Here is an 18,083-nt window from a genome sequence, read left to right as displayed (position 1 = left end):
AATTAAATGATCATCTCCATATTGAGATGTAGTCTTAGGATATTGTGAGGCTTCATTCTACCTGCAGAAGAATCTAGACTCATAATCTAGCAAAGCATTAAATAATTATATATATATATATATTGATAGAACATTCTTCGCCAAGCTAAGTGATGGATTCCCACAGGAAGGACTTATTTCAAGTCCTTCCCATTTAAGATATGGTCTAGCAAAATTCTAGATCCCTGTTATTTGTCTTAATAGTCTTACCAAAGTTATATGTGTGAAAATAGTCCAGGATGGGGCGGAAGGATACAGTTATCTCTTCTAAGTTATATCCTTGAGTGGATTTGCCCATCTTGAAGTCATGTGATGTGTAGTTGGTTGGGGGGGGGCAGAATGTATTTAGCATTCTATATTGATGTCTAGTATTAGACATGCCCATCTTGATATCATGAGGGTTTTCTCTGAACAGAAGTGATATATATGACTTATGTTCCTACTTTGATATCCTAACCTAATAATAGCTTGGTTATAATGTGACAAGTTATTTCCACTCACATGTATTGTTAAGCTTGTAATGCTTTATATTAACGCTATATATATTCATTAGCATGTATCATTGTGTTTATTTACTTATATATGTTTATAACCTTGTAACCAATAAATCTGCATATTTTTATAATACCTGTGTATTATGGTATAATGTAGAACTACATTTTATCATTAACGTCATCTCACGTCAAAAAGAACTTATTTATCTGAGGAAATAGTCGGACGCAGATGTGAATTGTATCAATTAGGTTGTCTACAATTCACCAGGTCATGATTTTAAGAATTTATGACAAATTTTATAAATTTTTTTTTTTTTTTTTTATGGTTAATTATTTTTATGACCATAATTAATAATTCTTAATTGAATTATTACCACCCGACAGGAGAGAGAAGAGAAATCCATGTCTTGCGGGGACGTGGAAGGGCGACTACCTCCTGCGAAGAAGGAGGATACTGAGCGGAGCACTGCCTTATGTTCCTGCTAAAAGAAAAAACAAGGTATGAACAAGAAGGCGTATTAACTCCGAAAACCGCCACCCAAAAGCTGGCTCCTGGCCGCAACTGTGGGAGTAGAACTAAAATCCAGATCCGCCGGACCCTCCTCTGCCCATGAGAACGCTCCCTAGGAAGCGGAATATTGGAAAACCAATGTCCCTACAGCTGTAGGGGCTTGTGGTGAGACTTCCAGCGAGAAAAGCTGCTTGAGAAACCACAGAGGAAAAAAAAAAACCGTTTGAGCCGGGAATGTCCCACTGCAGGCCAAAGAACCAATACCTCGGAGAAAGGTAAAGGCAAAGCCAATGAGAGCAACATCGGTGATGGGATGCCCCGTCCGTGACCCTAAATTCACAATGTGTCCACCCTGCCGGAAAAGGCGGATGAGTGGCACAAAGATGAGAGAAAAACTCTTGCCGGGTGGAGTGCGAATACGACGTCCAACACCTCCACCGTACCCGAGGAACCCTGGGTGCGTGGAAAAAATGGAGACGGGCTTCCAGAGTCGTATGACCCATGGCAACTGGTCAGCCAGACAGAGGAGAAGGCGAACAGTTATCCAGCTCGAGGAGGGACAAGGAAGGAAAAGTGTGTTCCCTCCCAGGGACGAAATCCTTAATAGTGGTGAAAAGGCGTGACGGACACACGCTCTAGCCATCATGGGAGACTCTCAGTCCACCACTGGAATGAGCCGTGAAAGAATGGCCACCATTGGCTTGGTGTGACATAGACATTATTCATATCAGAAGAGAGGTAGCACCGATTGTGTCACGGCATCAACCATTAAAAATCCAAGTCCCGCTTCTAACGGCAACCTAGTGGTTGACGAGTGCCGCAGGGACTAAGCTACCAAGTAGCACGCACTCGCAGGAAGGTGCTGATCAGCAATGGCAATTACGCCATCGCCATGCCTGAGTTGACGACAGAAGGACAACAGTTGCCAGAGCAACAGGCCCATTGCCTCTGAGACTGACGCTCTACAGAATCTATAGGTAATGTAATACTTAGTCTGAAGATGAGGCCATACAAGGGAAGCCACAAGAGTAAAGCTAACGCCATACTCCAGCAGAGGAGGAGGAGGCCACACCATAGAGGTCGCCGATTCCCGTGTCAAAAGTATCCGTCACCTGATGGAACAGCCGTGTAGCAGGAACCCTAGCATGTAATGGTGACGCAAACACCCCTTGTGCAGTAGGAGCTACCGCATGCTATGCCAGCGTAACTGAAAAGGGCGCTGAACAGGAGCAACCGCCGAAGCAGTGGTAGGGTAGAACTCCTACCTGAGGGGCTGCCCCACTACAGCGATTACTATCACCTAGCTATAGCGTGAAGACTTCCCATGCGAAGGAAAAGCCCCTTGTAGTGGTCACTGCAGAGTGCTAGCATAACACCCTCACCTAGATAAGGAAGAGTAGTGAACAAGAATCCATAGTCAATGGAATACTCTGCTTGCTGGATTGTAAACACAGCATTCTGGAAAATGTGATTGACCTGAACAGTGGATGCCCATGGGGATGGGGGTCTCTAGAACACATAAGTGTTGCTGGGAGACCCCCCTGAGAGCACAAAGGTCGACATTTTCGTGCCCCTAACACGTGCCGGAAGAACAGAAAGATACGATCTGGAAGTAGCCATAGAACCCCGTGGCCGTATTCATATGCCACTAGAAGGAGAGTACCAGGTACAAAAAGTACCGACTGTCGACACGGACCACTTTGAAAGAAGCCAGGCATCTAGTGACATGTAAAAAATTTTGCATGCTAAATCAAAGCATGCAAAAAAAAAATGCTAACGATTCCCCCGTAAAGTTACTAGTAGAGGGTCATGCCACAGAAAGCATGTGATGGCAAATTACTGATGGGGTAGCATCCAGTGGTAGTGCGATCCTCTGGTTAAGGAAGGGGGTAGCATGATAGCCAGAAACACAATCCACAGAAATGTAATTACCTCACCTATGGAGGGGGGAATGCGTACGGTAAGCACTGCACTCAGTGGCAGAGCAATCACTCAACCTATTACAGGGAGTAACGTATTCAGCAAGTACTGTAACACGAAGTAGTGCAAGTACCTCACCTATCGAAGGGGGCAACACATACCTCAGGAACATGCTCAGTACCTGGCGGGAAGTGTACATTACTTTACCCAAGTAAGGAGACAATGCAGTGAGAATGCCATAATGCTACACGTACAAGAGACTAATACATACCGACAGTACCGTGTCCAGTGGAACTGCCATTCCGCCACCTACAGAGCTGGGAACGCCTATGGCTGGCATTGAGGCCAGTGCTAGCGCGGTCAGTCCACCAAAGGAAGGAAATAAAAGGTAAGTACTGTAACCAGTAGTAGCGCAAATACCGCCTAAGGAAGGGGGTAATGCATACACCAGTACCGTAATCTTGGAAGATTGAGCAGGATTCATGTCAGAGTCTGAATAACTGAACCCCCCCCCCCCCCCCCAGCACTGACCCCTCCAAAAAAAGGGGGGGGGGGGGGTTGCGTGATCCTAGGGAGGGAGTGAGAAGGTGAGCCAGGAGGAAATATGACCTGCTCTGGCCCGCTCGTGCACAGTTCCACCTCTCAGCCTCTAGCCCAAGGCTGTTGCAGGCCGCGATGGCAATGATAAATCAACCAAACTACCCCGGGGGTGGAATGGAACGCCTAAAGGTCCACTTACTGGATTGCGCGGACGGAGAATTATCAACCAAACGACCCAGGAGGGTGGATTGGGAATTTCCAGAGGTCTTGAAAATTTCAGTTGTCCTGCACCGGCTTGTGCCAGTGGAGCCCTATCAATCAAACGTCCTCAGAGGGCGGATTGGGAAACCTTTAGATATACTCCACTGAATTTTTGCAAGTGGATCATTACCAACCAAACGGCCCGGAGGGCGGATTGGGAATCCTTCAGATGTACTCCACTGGAATTGCACAGTTTGAGGCCGTTTGGTTGATATGGCTCCGAGGGCGATTGGGGACCTTTCATATGTACTCCACTGGCTTTGTCCGAGTGAAGCACTATCAACCAAGCTGCCCGTAAGGTCAGATGAACTCCACTGGATTTGCACAGTTGGAGCATTAGCAACGGCCCCGGAGGGTGGGTTAGGAACTGTGAGAAATTCTCCACTGTCCGGGATTGGGAACAGGCCCTGGGCATAGAGCTCGGTCTGTGAGGAGGGCAGGACCTGTATGGGCGCACTTTTTTATTTAAAAAGAACAAAAAAAAAAAAATTATATATATATATATATATATATATATATATTTTATTATTATTGAGGTGAGGACCTAACCTTAAAATGGACAAGGAGGAAGAAAGGCTGTATACTGCAATATTAAGGCACATTGTGCCTGCAGATAAGAGACCTAGGGTAAGGGTAATCTGGTCACCGGATTCAAGTGGCAGGGTAGGAAGTAGGAAGGGTTAATGTCCAAGGGCCAGGGCGGAGCCAGCTGGCTCCTGCGGAAAATTCGCGCCAGAATATGGACCCGCCCCTCCGTACCTGAGGTGAAGTTGCGGCCTAGAACGCTGCAAAGCCGGGAACTAAAGTTTCACATGGGACCCACCGCCAGCCGAACACAGCGGTACCTGGCGGTGCAATGAATGAGGCCATGGAAACCCACCCACGTGGGCCGGGAGAAAAAACAGCGTGGCCGGGAAGAATCGGAAGGCCCGAATGAAACCGGGGCCTAGATTTTGTGGTGCCTGGCCGACTGGGATCTGTGCTCCGCCGTCGGGAAACTGAGGTACCCCAATCGGCACTAGCAGGCGTCCAAGATCATACCTGCTAAAGGCGCGGTGCCTGGCCGACCGGGGAGCCCACCCGGTCGGTCTGAGGAAAGGGGGCATTGAATGGAGTGCAGCGGCGTCAGTTTCTAAATGTCCCCTGCCCGATATGTTAGATCGGAGGGGGGTAGGGAGGAAGAATAATGCCGCCGGTTCGGGATTAACCCCTTCATTATCCGATTTCTGAGGAGATATGCGGTGACTGGTGGAGGACTCGCAGCCTCCATAAGAAAGGGCCATGGTGAGAGGGGGACAGAGAGGGACAGTATACTCACCTGTCTTCATCTGTGTTCTTCACCCTTAGTCTTGTACCAGCAGGGACACCCCACGACCGCTGGCACCAGGCATCAGGGGTCCGTGCAGAGAAGGGCTGGAGAGGAGGTGTCCCTCTTGCTGGTGGGAAGCAGGGGAGCGAGGCTGCCCTGGTCCGCTTTGTCTTCTTGGGGGAGGCAGGGCGGTGGAACAATCAACACCGGCCAGCCTCCCAGGGAGACAGGGACGCAAGCGTGCCTGTGCCCCATCCATGAAATCTGTGAAAAATAACAAAATTAAGAAAATCAAAAAAGGCCACCCTGCTAAGCAGGGAGGTCTGCCTCCTACGACACTAAGCTAAAAACTGATATGCTCTCTCCAGGCTGGAGGGGGTATAGCCTGCAGGGGAGGAGTTATCACTTTTCAGCCTAGTGTCGCCTCCTAGTGGCAGCAAACAGCTATACCCACGGTCCTGTGTCCCCACGGTCCTGTGTCCCCCAATGATACGAGCGAAAAATAATGAATCCATTTTATAAATACACAAGTTTATATGACAAGTAGAAACACTTTTCCACACATACTTATCCCGGTCCCAAAATGCATTACAGAATTAACAATAAAGAAACGATCTTTTAACTATATCCTGAGATCATTCTTCAAGGAAACCCTGTAAACTGAAGTCCCTTTTTCTGCCCAGCATACTAACAGTAAAAACTCATGTGCGATTGTAAATATCCCCTCCTCCGTGTCACTAGACTGCTAAAAATTAAAAATAAAAACATGTCTCGTATATAAGGAAATGTAAATCTGATTGCTGGTATGAGTCGTAGTATATACAAAGTAACATTTTAAGCTATTATTCTTGCTGTATGTCTTCCAGGATGACAATTGCCCTATATCCAACCCATTTCTTATGACTCCTTTACGCCTAGTTTGATTTTCTTTGAAGCGACGAGGAAATAAAAATCAATAGACAGAAACTGATTACAATTTTAATCTGAATTCACCAAAAACGCCAACATTGGTCTGGACCAGATGAAACTGGACACATGATTGTGGCCAGGTCTTAAGTTATGGGAAGCAGCACTGTTACAATGAGGCATCACGTATCCTTCCTCCCTCCTGGCGGAACTGTCAGATAAGGCGATGGCAAGTACTGTGGTGTAAACCATGCAATAGGAACAATGAATGATGTAGGTGTGCAATAAATATTGTCAATTTGTTAACGAGTAAAAAAATAGTTTTAGCTCCACCAGGCAGTGGCTGGTCACTTAGTCATTTTATCACTCCAATTCTAAAATTTGGTTAAGACAACAGGTAAAGGTTGCATTAGCTTTACAGCTCTCCAAATAGAAATAATGAGGATAATCAGTTTGTGCACAAAGGTGAATTGAACTATACAATTCACACTTTCCTCTAAAATATAAAAAAAATTATATCTGGATCAGGTAGGCGATTCTAATCGTAGAACATTTATTTCACACCTAAGAAAAAAAAAATGACTAAAAAAGACAAATGTCATTATTGTTCGGCTTCCTCCTCAGTAGCTTCGATTCGCCTGGGTCCATATAGAAGAACGTATGCTATATGCCAGTCTCCTCCTCCTGACAACCTCAGTATATCTTCTGGAGATACAATGCTCACTTTGTCATCATCAAATTTAATCCACTCATCTAAAAGGGAGAAAAGAATGAGAGGGTATAGACAGAACAGCATGCAATGGCATTAGAGGTCATTATGGGGGATTGAACCAACACCCATACAGGTCTATATAGCTTTATGATTACTCGCATCATAAGCCGTTCTGTCAAAGTTTTTCTAGCTGTGTGCATCCTACTTTCACTTTGTGCGAGTCATCTAATACTCCTTATCTCCAATTTACTAAGAGGTCAGAAATACTTATTTAAGCCACATTATCAGTAAGATAAGAACTGAGCTATGAGTGTTTATAATGTCAGAGACCAGAGATAAGGAGCTTGTCAGCTCCCTGTCTGATAGAGCAAAGAGAAGATTCAGATTCAGCTAGTAGAGCATCTCAGCTCTGTACAGAGAAAAGCACTCCACTTTTTTTAATAAAGACCAATTAAAAAAATTATTTTTGGCTCATGAGTGCACATAGCCTTAAAAAGCAAAACACCACAGTTCTATTAAAAGGGGTATTCCAGTCCTCAGGATAGCCGATCAGCTGTTTGAAGAGGCTGTGGCACTAGTGCGACAGCGGTGTCCTTTTCAATGTTTACGCCGTCCACACCGCAATCCATCTACATTGTACTGGTGATGCAGTGCAATTAAAACTGTTGCAACTGTACGTCCAATTCAAGTAAATAGGACAGGAAATTGTTATTACACTACATCTCCACTGCAATGTAGGCGCCATGCAGGTAAACCCTGAAGAGGACGCAGCTCCAACAGCACAGCCCCACTAAACAACTGAGGAGAGTCAGACACCCCACCGATCTGATACTGATGACCTATCCTGAGTATAGATCATCAATATCACCAAACCTTTAAATGTTGCCATATGAAACAGAACTACGTACCGTGTTTCCGCCTGACCCATGAAACGTAGTGTCCTGAAGAACTTGACCTTCCCTGATGAGTAAGAACTGCCTGCAGCTCATAGTAACCACAATTGCTGGAACCAAAATCTACAAAAACAGACAAAAATGGATTGAAATTAAGGGAAAGCAGATAAAAAAAAACAGCAAAGTTTAACACACATGCTGACATTACTACACTTCAGCAGACCTCGGTACACAGAGAATCACATTACTGCATAATGCTGAAATAACTGCTTCAATATGAAGCACTGATTTTTTTAGATTTTTTTTTAAATATCTGGTGAAAACGAGGTATACACTGGGCCCATCTATCACAGGTTTCTAAGCTCTTCAAGGAACACAAGGAGGATAATGAGAAATGGCAAATCTTTAGAGTATGTGCACATATAGCGAATACACTAAAAGATTTTCCGTCTGGCTATGCTGGCAGACAATCTGCAGTTTAGGACAGCAGCAGCAGAGTGGAGGAGATTTTAACATTTTTAAATAGTCATGTCAATTATTTCTGTGGATTTGCACAGCAGATTTCACCCTTTGCAATGAAAACAGTGAAATCTATAACAAAGTCTGATGTAAAACATTTTTCTCCCCCCACATGTGGACTTACCATAGTGCTGGGGGCAAGTTTCAGAGAACTCACTGTGAAATACAAGTTGTCCTCTCATAGTGCAGGACAGGGATCAGCAACCTTCGGCATGCCCAGCATGCACTCTTACTGGTCTGCTCTTGTAACTCCCATATAAAGTTAAAGGAGAATTCTGGGAGTTGTAGTTTCCGAACAGCTGACGTGCCGGAGGTTGTGGATCCCTGGTGTAGGACCAATACACATGAAAGTGATAGTCCATATGCAATGAGTGGCAGCATTCAATGGGAGATACGTGTAGTAGACACTGTGGAAGTTTTTTTGAGTGGTAGCAGTTATTGTCACATATGTAGTAGTGATTGGAACATGGGAGTGGTTGTCTTCGTGTAATATGCGGTAGCAGTCATTGTGACATGGAAGTAATAGCGACTGCTTCTATACAATAAGAGCGGATGCATGAGACTAGGCAAACAACTGGCAGCTCCGTGCACAGGGCAATGCTGCGTGACTGAATGGAGAGGTTGCTCTGTATTAGACACTCCGAAATATTGCACTAAGTATGGACATTTACAACATTAAAATGACTGTTCCCACAATGGACTTGCATAGGAAACAGAAAAAATATGACAATAGACATCTACACTTCCCAATTTACTAAACGATATTAACTGATGAACTTGTGCTCGTTTTATAGACGGCAATAAAAAAAAATTATAATCAAGCATCTCTCAAACCGATTACCTTTTTCCTGTGCCATATATCAACTTACTTTGTGATTTCACCACTGATAATAAACGTAGAGTGCTATAGACTTACCATCTGGAAATGAAAATGGGTCATACTTGACTTCTTTTTGTGCAGCTTGACTTACCTAACATCAAGAAAAATACGTATCAGCATTAGCGCTACATATAATACACATATGGTCACAATACTGTAGGCCTTAGGGGGCAGCCAGACTAGCCACGACAGATATCAAATGAAAATTACCCAAAAACCTGGGCACTGCTGGGCTCCTGGAATTTGTCCTGCCATTTACAGCAATTGTGCTGGCTATTCCATGTCCATAATCTGCTCTACACTTCGTGGTCGCTGAATCACTGAAGTCAGCAACTTGGCCGGGCCCTCATGCAGTAGATTTCATCCAATGCATAGCAAATCTGCTTTCATGTGCTTGAGGTTATGTTAAACCCCATCCACATGTAGTTCACATTCACTGTGCTTTAAATGAAGATTTATTGTGCAGATTGTGCCCTGTGAATCCACAACTGCTGTGTGGGCATGCTGCCCAAGTGTACAATCTAGGGCACAATCACTACCTTCAGCAGCAATATCTGAATTTCTGTCAGCCACCGTCAGGGCCGTCTTTACCAAGGGGCAAAAGGGGCAGCTGCCCCGGGCCCAGTTGCTCCTGGGGGGCCCAAGGAAGCTGCCTGTTGAGTTCTGCTAGCCACTGCCCCGGGTGTCAGGCTGTCAGCTGTGATCTAGGACCTTAGCTGTGATCTAGGACCTTAGATGACATCACCATGTGACCAGTAACCTAGCAATATTACTGGTCACATGGCTATGGAGGTCATCAATGTCCTATCAGGAGTGTTTGCAGGAGAAGTTTGCCTTAACTGTGGAGCTTTTTTTGTGAAGATTACATCAGAAAAAGGTGACAGGGGCTGATATGCTAATATACTGTACACTACTGTATAGTGGGGTGCTGTATACTGTGGGGGGCTGTATACTATGGGGGGGCTGTATACTGTGTGGGGGGGCTGTATACTGTGTGGGGGGGGCTGTATACTGTGTGGGGGGGGGCTGTATAGTGTGTGGGGGGGGGGGGGGGGGCGCGCCTGTATAGTGTGGGGCCTGTATAGTGTGGGGGGCGAATATTGTGGAGTGCTATACTGCTGTACTGTATAGTGTGGGGGGCTGTATAGTGTGGGGTGCTGTATCGTGTATAGTGTGGGGTGCTGTATCGTGTATAGTGTGGGGTGCTGTATCGTGTATAGTGTGGGGTGCTGTATCGTGTATAGTGTGGGGTGCTGTATCGTGTAAAGTGTGGGGTGCTGTATACGGTGAGGTGCTATACTGTATACTGTGAGGTGTTGTATACTGTGGGGTGCTGTATACTGTGGACTGCTATACTGCTCTACTATATACTGTGGGGTACTGTATAGTGTGGGGTGCTATACTGCATACTGTGTGGTGCTGTATACTATAGGGTGCTATACTGCATACTGTGGGTTGCTGTATACTATAGGGTGCTATACTGCATACTGTGGAGTGCACTGTAACACTAGGGTGAGCCGAGCCCTGGTCTCCTTCCTGCAGAGCGGTGCCCACTTCCAGCCTGAGCCCAGCTGCCCAGAGCACTGATCCTGAGCAGCTGGAGTCTTCAGAACTAGAAGTATTTACAGTCATTCACTGTACTTTACCAGATGTGTGGATTTTTTGTGTGTGTGTTGTGGTGGAGGGCGTGATTGCCTGCTAAGGTGTGGGAAGGCGGGATCCAGGGGGCCCACGTAAATTTTTGCCCAGGGTCCAATCAATATTAAAGACGGCCCTGGCCACCGTGAACTATTCTTCTCTTATTGGAGACATCTGGCCATTCATTTGTGAAGGAGTATGACTCCTTGGATTTATCGGATTTCCTACTTACTTTAGGTGGCTGTCCTGAACCTTTCTTATCCTCTAGATCCTTAAATTTAGATCGGTAAGAGGCCATTTTTTCCTGCAGCTCCGGTGTGCATAACTCAAATATATCCAACATGAGAGGAAATTTGACGTCCTGTGTAGAAAAAGTAAAACATTTAGATTGGTTCCAAGAGATCAGATTGAATCATTGGTATTTTCTCGCCTTGTTTCGGTTCAATACCACTAATGACTGGTATCTAGTTCCATATAAAATTAGCTCAGATGAAACGCAATTTTCTAGTAATCTCTAATGTCTAGTGTGATACATTTCATTGAAGAAGTTTTCCAAGACTTTTATACTGATGACCTATCCTCTCGATAGGTCATCAGTATCTGATCAGTGGGGGTCTGACACCCAGGACCCCCGCTGATCAGTTGCTTGCAGTAGCGCCATGCATTGTATCACATCTCAGCCCCATTCACCTCAATGGCTTAGGCAAAGCTGCGAGAAGGCCGCAGCGCTACTGCAAATGCCCATGCCTTCTCAAATAGCTGATCGGCGGGGGTTACGGGTAGGACAGGTCGCTAGTTAAAAAAAATCTCAGAAAACCCCTTTGAAAACTTTATAAGCCATGGAAACACACATACCTTAAGAACTTTGGCATTCACAGACTCTTTTTCTTTATAAAAGAAACGCACCATCTGGATCGTCACGTAGGCCGGCGAACGGCTTATCTTGGACTGTAGTGGTGAAAGCACAAAGGGGTGAAAAGAGTTACAAAGGCAAGATCAAGAACTTCTGCTTCTTATCAGATGTACCTAAATAAAACTGTCCATCAATGAGGATCTCGTGGTCTACATTAAACTGCAGCTGTAATGCAATCATCTGAAACCAGCCTACAGAGAATTACAATACATTGCTGGCAAGGTGTCCCAAAGCTGGGAACCTCAGATAAGCTTGTGGGGGAAGCTTGCAGCAAGTTTACACACTCTGCAGAGCCACCGCAGTGAAAATGAGGCCTTCAACACAGTAGCCACTGAAATCAATGAGTTATCTGTACAAAGCATGGAGATCACAGATCCTTCAGAATGAGAGACACACTTTGAAGCAGTTTTCCCTTATGGCTAATAGATTAGGGCAACTGCCAACATTTATTCCCTTGATAGGTTCTTGTAAACAAGAAAACCCCTTTAAATTGTCATATACAATACCAGGGGCATACATGTAGGGCCCCATAGCAAAACTTCGTGTAGGCCCTCTAACCCCATCCAGTTACATGTGTGTCAATCACTCCCAGGGCACGCAGAACGCAAGGCACAATGGTAACATTTTTATTTTTTTAATTAAGCAGAAGAAATGTAAAAAAATTGTAATGAACGAAAGTCGCTCTCGGCCTCACCCACTTTATTCAACTTCCACCATATTGCCCAATGTATTTACACCAGACAACTGGCATAAATACACTGATAAATCTTCCCCATACATCTGTAAATGACTGATTCCCTTCAGATAAGGTATTACCAAAAAGTCTCTGCTTCCACCATTATTTGCACTGAGCTCCCACTAGTTGCGGCTGCATTATAATACAGTAATTATTACAGTAATATAATTATTATTAATACAGTGTTTTTGTGTTGGGAAGAGGCGTTCAGCACCAGGTCCCCCCAGTAGTTGCGTGCTCTGTCTTCATTGAAATTATGACACTGTATGGTGCAAAAATATAGTCAGAAGGAAAAAATAATAATTTTTCAGCACTAAGATACTTCCACTGTATAGAGAGCTCACTCATATCAGTCCCTGTCGCCTAAACCAGGCTCATAATCTACATTACCTATCTCAACCACAAAATCAGTTAATAACGGGGATACAGACAGCACACTTCTTCATGCACAAAGTAAGTGGACTTTCTCATCCGTCTCATTGGGGGACACAGGCATTGACCATGGGTATAGCTGTTGCCGCTAGGAGGCGGACACTAAGCACACAAGGTGTGAGCTCCTCCCTCTTCAGCTATACCTTCCTGCAGGGACCAAGCTAATCAGTTTTAGCTTAGTGTCTGTAGGAGGCAGAACTTCCTGCGTTGCAGGTCTGCTGATTTACTAATTTTGTCTCTTTTTCTAGCGGGAAGCTTCAGGCAGTCCGGGTAAAAACTGCCTTCACTCCCACCCAGGAGACGGGAGACCAAGGGGGGTCACCCAAACCCCCTGCTCGTTCCCGCTTTCTAGAAGAAAAGGAGGAACAGAGGTCCCTTTAAAAACCTCTGTCTCCTGCCAGAAAGCGCATCACCACGGCCGCCCCAGCGAAAGTCCCCTCTGTTCCGGTGTAGCGTCCCTCACCAAGGGGCCGCACACCAAAAGGTGGTGATCCGGGGGACAGAAGATTTCGGACAGGTGAGTAGGAGCAGTGTTCCCTCCACCCTACCTCCAGTATTCCCTCCTCCCCATGTGTGGACTTGGGCAGCAATCTCCTTTAAGGGTTAACATACCTGGGATGCTGTTGAAGCAAGGGGGTGGCTGCTTTCTTTGTACACACCGCGTGTCTGCTACAGCTTCCCAGGCTGACGGCGTCCTCTGGAGCGCACCGGGAGAGAAGGGGGTGGGGTTGTCCTGATAAGGCATCGTTTTTTTATGTCAGCGTGTCTGCTTTGTTCTGGGGCAGCCGGGTCCATTATTATTTGAGGCCCCCGGTTTCTGTGCGGCCTGCGACTGTAGGCTTCCCTGCAGTGGCCGGGTATGCCGGCGTGGCCCGAGAGCGAGAGGGGAGTGGGTTGGGAGGATGGACGGGCGCTGGAACCAGAAGCATTTTAGGGGGTCGGAGCTTGTGTTCGCCTTGCCCCCACGTCAGCGGCAGAGCAGTGGGTGGGCTCCGCCCACTTCCGGATTTTTTTAAAGCTCCTGGCGGGAAATGAGGGTCTGACTGGCGTTTGGAGGGACACAGGCTGGATAAGTGTTTGTCCCTTCTTGCAGGGCCTAACCTTCCCATTTGCCTCATTGGGGTGACAGGGGTGTCATTATGTCTGAACCCAGGCCCCAGGTCCCAAAAGCAGGCGGTCCCGTTGGCGAGTCATTTTGCCTGCGCATCATGTCGCGCAAAATTTCCATCCCCTCAGTCAGACTCCCTCGGCTTTGAGTGTGCTGCAGCTCGGCTTCAGACCCATTGCTTCCCGCTGGCCAAGCTATGGAAGAACCGGAATGGGCGCGTTACCTGTCTAGGGTGGTACAGGATGTCTCCAATACCAACAAAGCTATTGTGGATACATTGGGGCATTTGTCGGCAAGGCAGTCCTCTGACCGGTCCGACTCTGGGAATCATGGGGCTCGTGCCCATCGCGGTCACCACACAAAACGGGCCAGAATTTCCTCACCCAAAAGGGGTTCTGTGTCTCCCGTGTCTTCGGCCTCTCCTCCTCCTGCTAGAGAGTCTCACTCAGACAAGTCCTCAGTTGAAGAGGCATTTTCCGAGGAGAGAGGGTCAGATGAGGATGTTGTCTCACCGGAGGGTCAGTCGCCCAAACTATCCTCCACGGTAGACAATTTAATTACGGCAGTTATTGACGTTGCAGGTTGAGCTCCTTCATCTGCCAGCGCGTGTTTCCTTTAGGAAGTCCAGGTTTTCGCACAAATGTTTCCCCAGCCACCAGGAGTTTGATTCCTCTCTCTCACCAAGGAGTGGAATTTCCCTGCTAAACATTTCTTGCTGCCAAAACGGTTGAATATCCTTTTCCGGACCTATAGTGGACCCGCCAGTTTCCCACTTGGCTAAATATACTACCTTGCAAATGGCGGATGGGGCTTCTTTTTCTGATATCAAAGATAAGAAGCTAGAAGCATTTGCAAAATCTGCCTTTAAAGCAGTGGGCACAGCGCTGCAGCTGGCGTTTGCCTCTACATGGGTGAGCAAGGCTATTGGGGAGTGGGCAAATAACTTGCGTCAATGCCTGTGTTCGCCAATGAACGGAAGAGAAACAGATTTTACAGTGCGTACAAAAATCTAGTTTTTCCGGCCGTGCAACATTTTGGCCTTTCTAAAACAAGGGGTTACTCTTCAGAAAGGTCTAGTTGACAGTTCAGTGATTTTGTCAGTGATCACGAGCCAAAACCAGAAGGGGAAACTACACAGACATAAGGTATAATAAAATTATTTGCTCCTGTTCTGTTTTTTGACCCACACCTGGTTTTGGCTCACAACCACTGATGGAAATCACTGAAGTGTGAACTAGGTCAAAGGCTGCTAAGGTGAAATGTTGCATGACCTTAATAGTCCGCTTACTTTTTGCATGAAGTTGTGTGCTATCTGTACCTTTCTTTATGAATTGATGCGAGGTCAGAGACCTGAAGATGTGTATTGCAAAATAAAAAAAAATTGCGTTGGATGTTGCTCATTCCTCTAAGTATAGGGATTTCTATTAGGAAGTCATAAAAGAGCAACTACAAAATAACCCTGCCATATGTATGCAGACCTGATTTCTATGCGTTCACTGCATTCCCACAGATTTCTATACTTACGGTTTTGTTATATAAAGCATTTCTTTGTAATGATGGTGAATGCTTGGTGATTTCTTCTTGAAGGCGCTGGAAAATATTAAAACAGATTTTATGGACCTTATCCAGCAGAGAACCATAACCGCATGTACCGAATAATCCATTAAAGGGGTTGTGTCACTTGTGCAAACTGCATTTATCATGTAGAGAACGTTAATACAAGGCACTTACTAATGTATTGTGATTGTCCATACTGCTTCCTTTGCTGGCTGGATTCATTTTTCCATCACATTATACACTGCTCGTTTCCAAGGTTACAGACCACCCTGCAATCCAGCAGTGGTGGTCGTGCTTACATACTATGGGAAAAAGCCCTAGCCTGTCTGGTGGCCAGGACTGTGGGAGCGCACATAGGCATGCATGCACAGCAGCTCCCGTACTTGCCACCTTGTATCTGATCTTCAGCGGTGGCCATAATCTCTGGATATGAGCAGTGTATAATGTGATGGAAAAATGAATCCGGCCAGCAAAGGAAGCAGTATGGACATTCACAATACATTAGTAAGTGCCTTGTGGTAACTTTCTCTACCTGATAAATGCCATTTGCTGAAGCGAGACAACCCCTGCCATCTTGCAGGGCTCCTGGAGATATGGGGTGCCAGTATTAACTACAGATAAACCACACAATTCCTGGCTTTTAGAAGAGGAAGGTGTGAAAGGGGTTTTCCAGGCCTTTAATATGAATTACCTTTCCTCAGGATAGGTCATCCATATCAGATTCTAATATAACAGTCCTAAAATCATGCAGCATTTAAGAGAAATTAAATAATAACTTGCATCCGTGGACGAACGGCGAAACAAGTTGGGAGTGGGACGCTACTGGTAGCCTGCATCCTTTATCCTGGTATTAGGTCTTATTAGCTGCACTTTGATTTTGTAGAACATGAGGTTTCCTCCTAGTTTGATGGGATTAGCGGAATTCTCCGCTTCGGATGTGTGTTGCACCATTTAGGAGGCCTTTGAGCATTTTTTTTTTTTTAATATGTAATTTTCTTGACATGTTAAAAGGGTTTTCCAAGACTTTATAACTGCTCGGTGGGGGTCCGATGCCTGGGAACTCCGATCAGCTGTTTGATAAGGCACCAATGCTCTTGTGAGCTCCGTGGCCTTCTCTGTGCTTACCAAGCACAGCCCCGTACATCATACAGCAGCTGTGCTCGGTATTACGCTCAGCCCCATTGACTTCAATTGGTGTGAGCTGCTCCTAGGCCATGTGACCAATGAACGTGTATGTCACTGGCCTAGGAAACGTTGTGAGAAGGCCGCGGCGCTCACAGGAGAACCGGTGCCTTCTCAAACAGTGGATCAGTGGGGATCCCCACCAATCAGATACCGAGAGGACAGGTCTTCAGTCAAAGTCTTGGGGAACCCCTTTAATCAGGAGGTGGGTGCGGTTACACCTTTAGTCCACCAGGTGTCCCTGTTTTCTCTTCCATTTTTTGTGTGGAGCTTCGTCAAGTGTATGTATTTTACTGGTATTGATTCAATAAAGATCTTTGTATAATTTATTGGTTTACATGGCTTTTAGAATTCTAATATTTTATTACATTATATGACTTATTCAGCTGGCCATCTGCTCATAGAGTGAATCAGATCAGAAAAGTATACTAAGAACTGCTTTATACGTCCTTCATAGGTCAGTAATAAATGACAAGGGCATAGGTATTTCATAAAAAAACTGAAGATGGCCACACATATTAGATGAGTGTCAGCGAAACACGCCTATTTCAGTAAGACCAGCTGATCATCTAATGCGTATGGCGGCATTCCATATCTCTCTGGATGGCAGGGGAAATAGGGTCAGATATGTTCAATTTCAATATGCTTGATACTTTGTTCTCAACGGAGAATGCCGTGCTCTCGCCATTCAGAGCACATGAAACAATGCATTCGCGTATATGGGGAAATGGATGTTCGTTGAACAAGAATTTGGTCAGGAACTATCTAATGGGTATATAACCGCCTCTATGCGGTCACTAATCTATAATGGCGTCTCTCACCAGTTTGAGGCCTGTGAACAGATATTTCACTTCTTGGTTTATGAAGCAGCTGAGCTGGAGTTGATTTTCTTTGCTTTTTGTGACTTCCTCCTCTTCAGATTCAGTACATTTCATGCTTTATGCATCATTAAGGAAAAAAGGATAGCTAGCAGGGAGGATGAGCACAACGTGGTTAATGTGGGCTGAGACAGAAGTGCAGCAATAGCAGATGGGCAACTGGATTTGTATGGTATGGATCATACCAAAGAGCACATTTGGTGCTGCATATTTTAATAAAATGATTCCCATGACCCCAACGTATGACCCAATATTTCAGACAGTATCTTTTTCAGATCCCCAGCTCCATTTCCTATAAAAGGATACGTTGACTCAAACTCAATGCCAAAATATTGGTCAATAAAACTCTTCTTCTTTGGTGAAGCAGCAGCAGCTCCTGAATCAGTCTGAAAAAAAGAAGATAAAAAGGGTTACTGAACCAATCATCTCCCAAGGCAGAATGCCGCCACGTGGGGACACTCCCAAGGCAGAATGCCGCCACGTGGGGACACTCCCAAGGCAGAATGCCGCCACGTGGGGACACTCCCAAGGCAGAATGCCGCCACGTGGGGACACTCCCAAGGCAGAATGCCGCCACGTGGGGACACTCCCAAGGCAGAATGCCGCCACGTGGGGACACTCCCAAGGCAGAATGCCGCCACGTGGGGACACTCCC

At 45.8% G+C, this 18,083-nt stretch overlaps 1 protein-coding gene across 1 annotated transcript in view; it reads right to left on the bottom strand.

The window, feature by feature from the left end:
* Positions 1 to 6,038: 6,038 nt before the first annotated feature.
* Positions 6,039 to 18,083, bottom strand: part of USP14 (ubiquitin specific peptidase 14) — a 36,511-nt gene continuing 24,466 nt past the window's right edge. The window contains exons 9-16 of the mRNA XM_040431791.1: positions 17,735 to 17,814; positions 17,372 to 17,486; positions 15,336 to 15,401; positions 11,478 to 11,570; positions 10,855 to 10,983; positions 9,021 to 9,075; positions 7,601 to 7,708; positions 6,039 to 6,733 (exon numbers count right to left, since the gene is read on the bottom strand). Of these exons, the coding sequence (XP_040287725.1) occupies positions 6,582 to 6,733; positions 7,601 to 7,708; positions 9,021 to 9,075; positions 10,855 to 10,983; positions 11,478 to 11,570; positions 15,336 to 15,401; positions 17,372 to 17,486; positions 17,735 to 17,814 (798 nt within the window). The 3' untranslated portion in view covers positions 6,039 to 6,581. The remainder of the gene's footprint in view (positions 6,734 to 7,600; positions 7,709 to 9,020; positions 9,076 to 10,854; positions 10,984 to 11,477; positions 11,571 to 15,335; positions 15,402 to 17,371; positions 17,487 to 17,734; positions 17,815 to 18,083) is intronic.

The sequence above is a fragment of the Bufo bufo genome, chromosome 5 (genome assembly GCF_905171765.1).
Source record: "Bufo bufo chromosome 5, aBufBuf1.1, whole genome shotgun sequence".
NCBI classification, from domain to species: Eukaryota; Metazoa; Chordata; class Amphibia; order Anura; family Bufonidae; genus Bufo; species Bufo bufo.
This window is presented reverse-complemented; position numbering and strand designations above follow the sequence as displayed.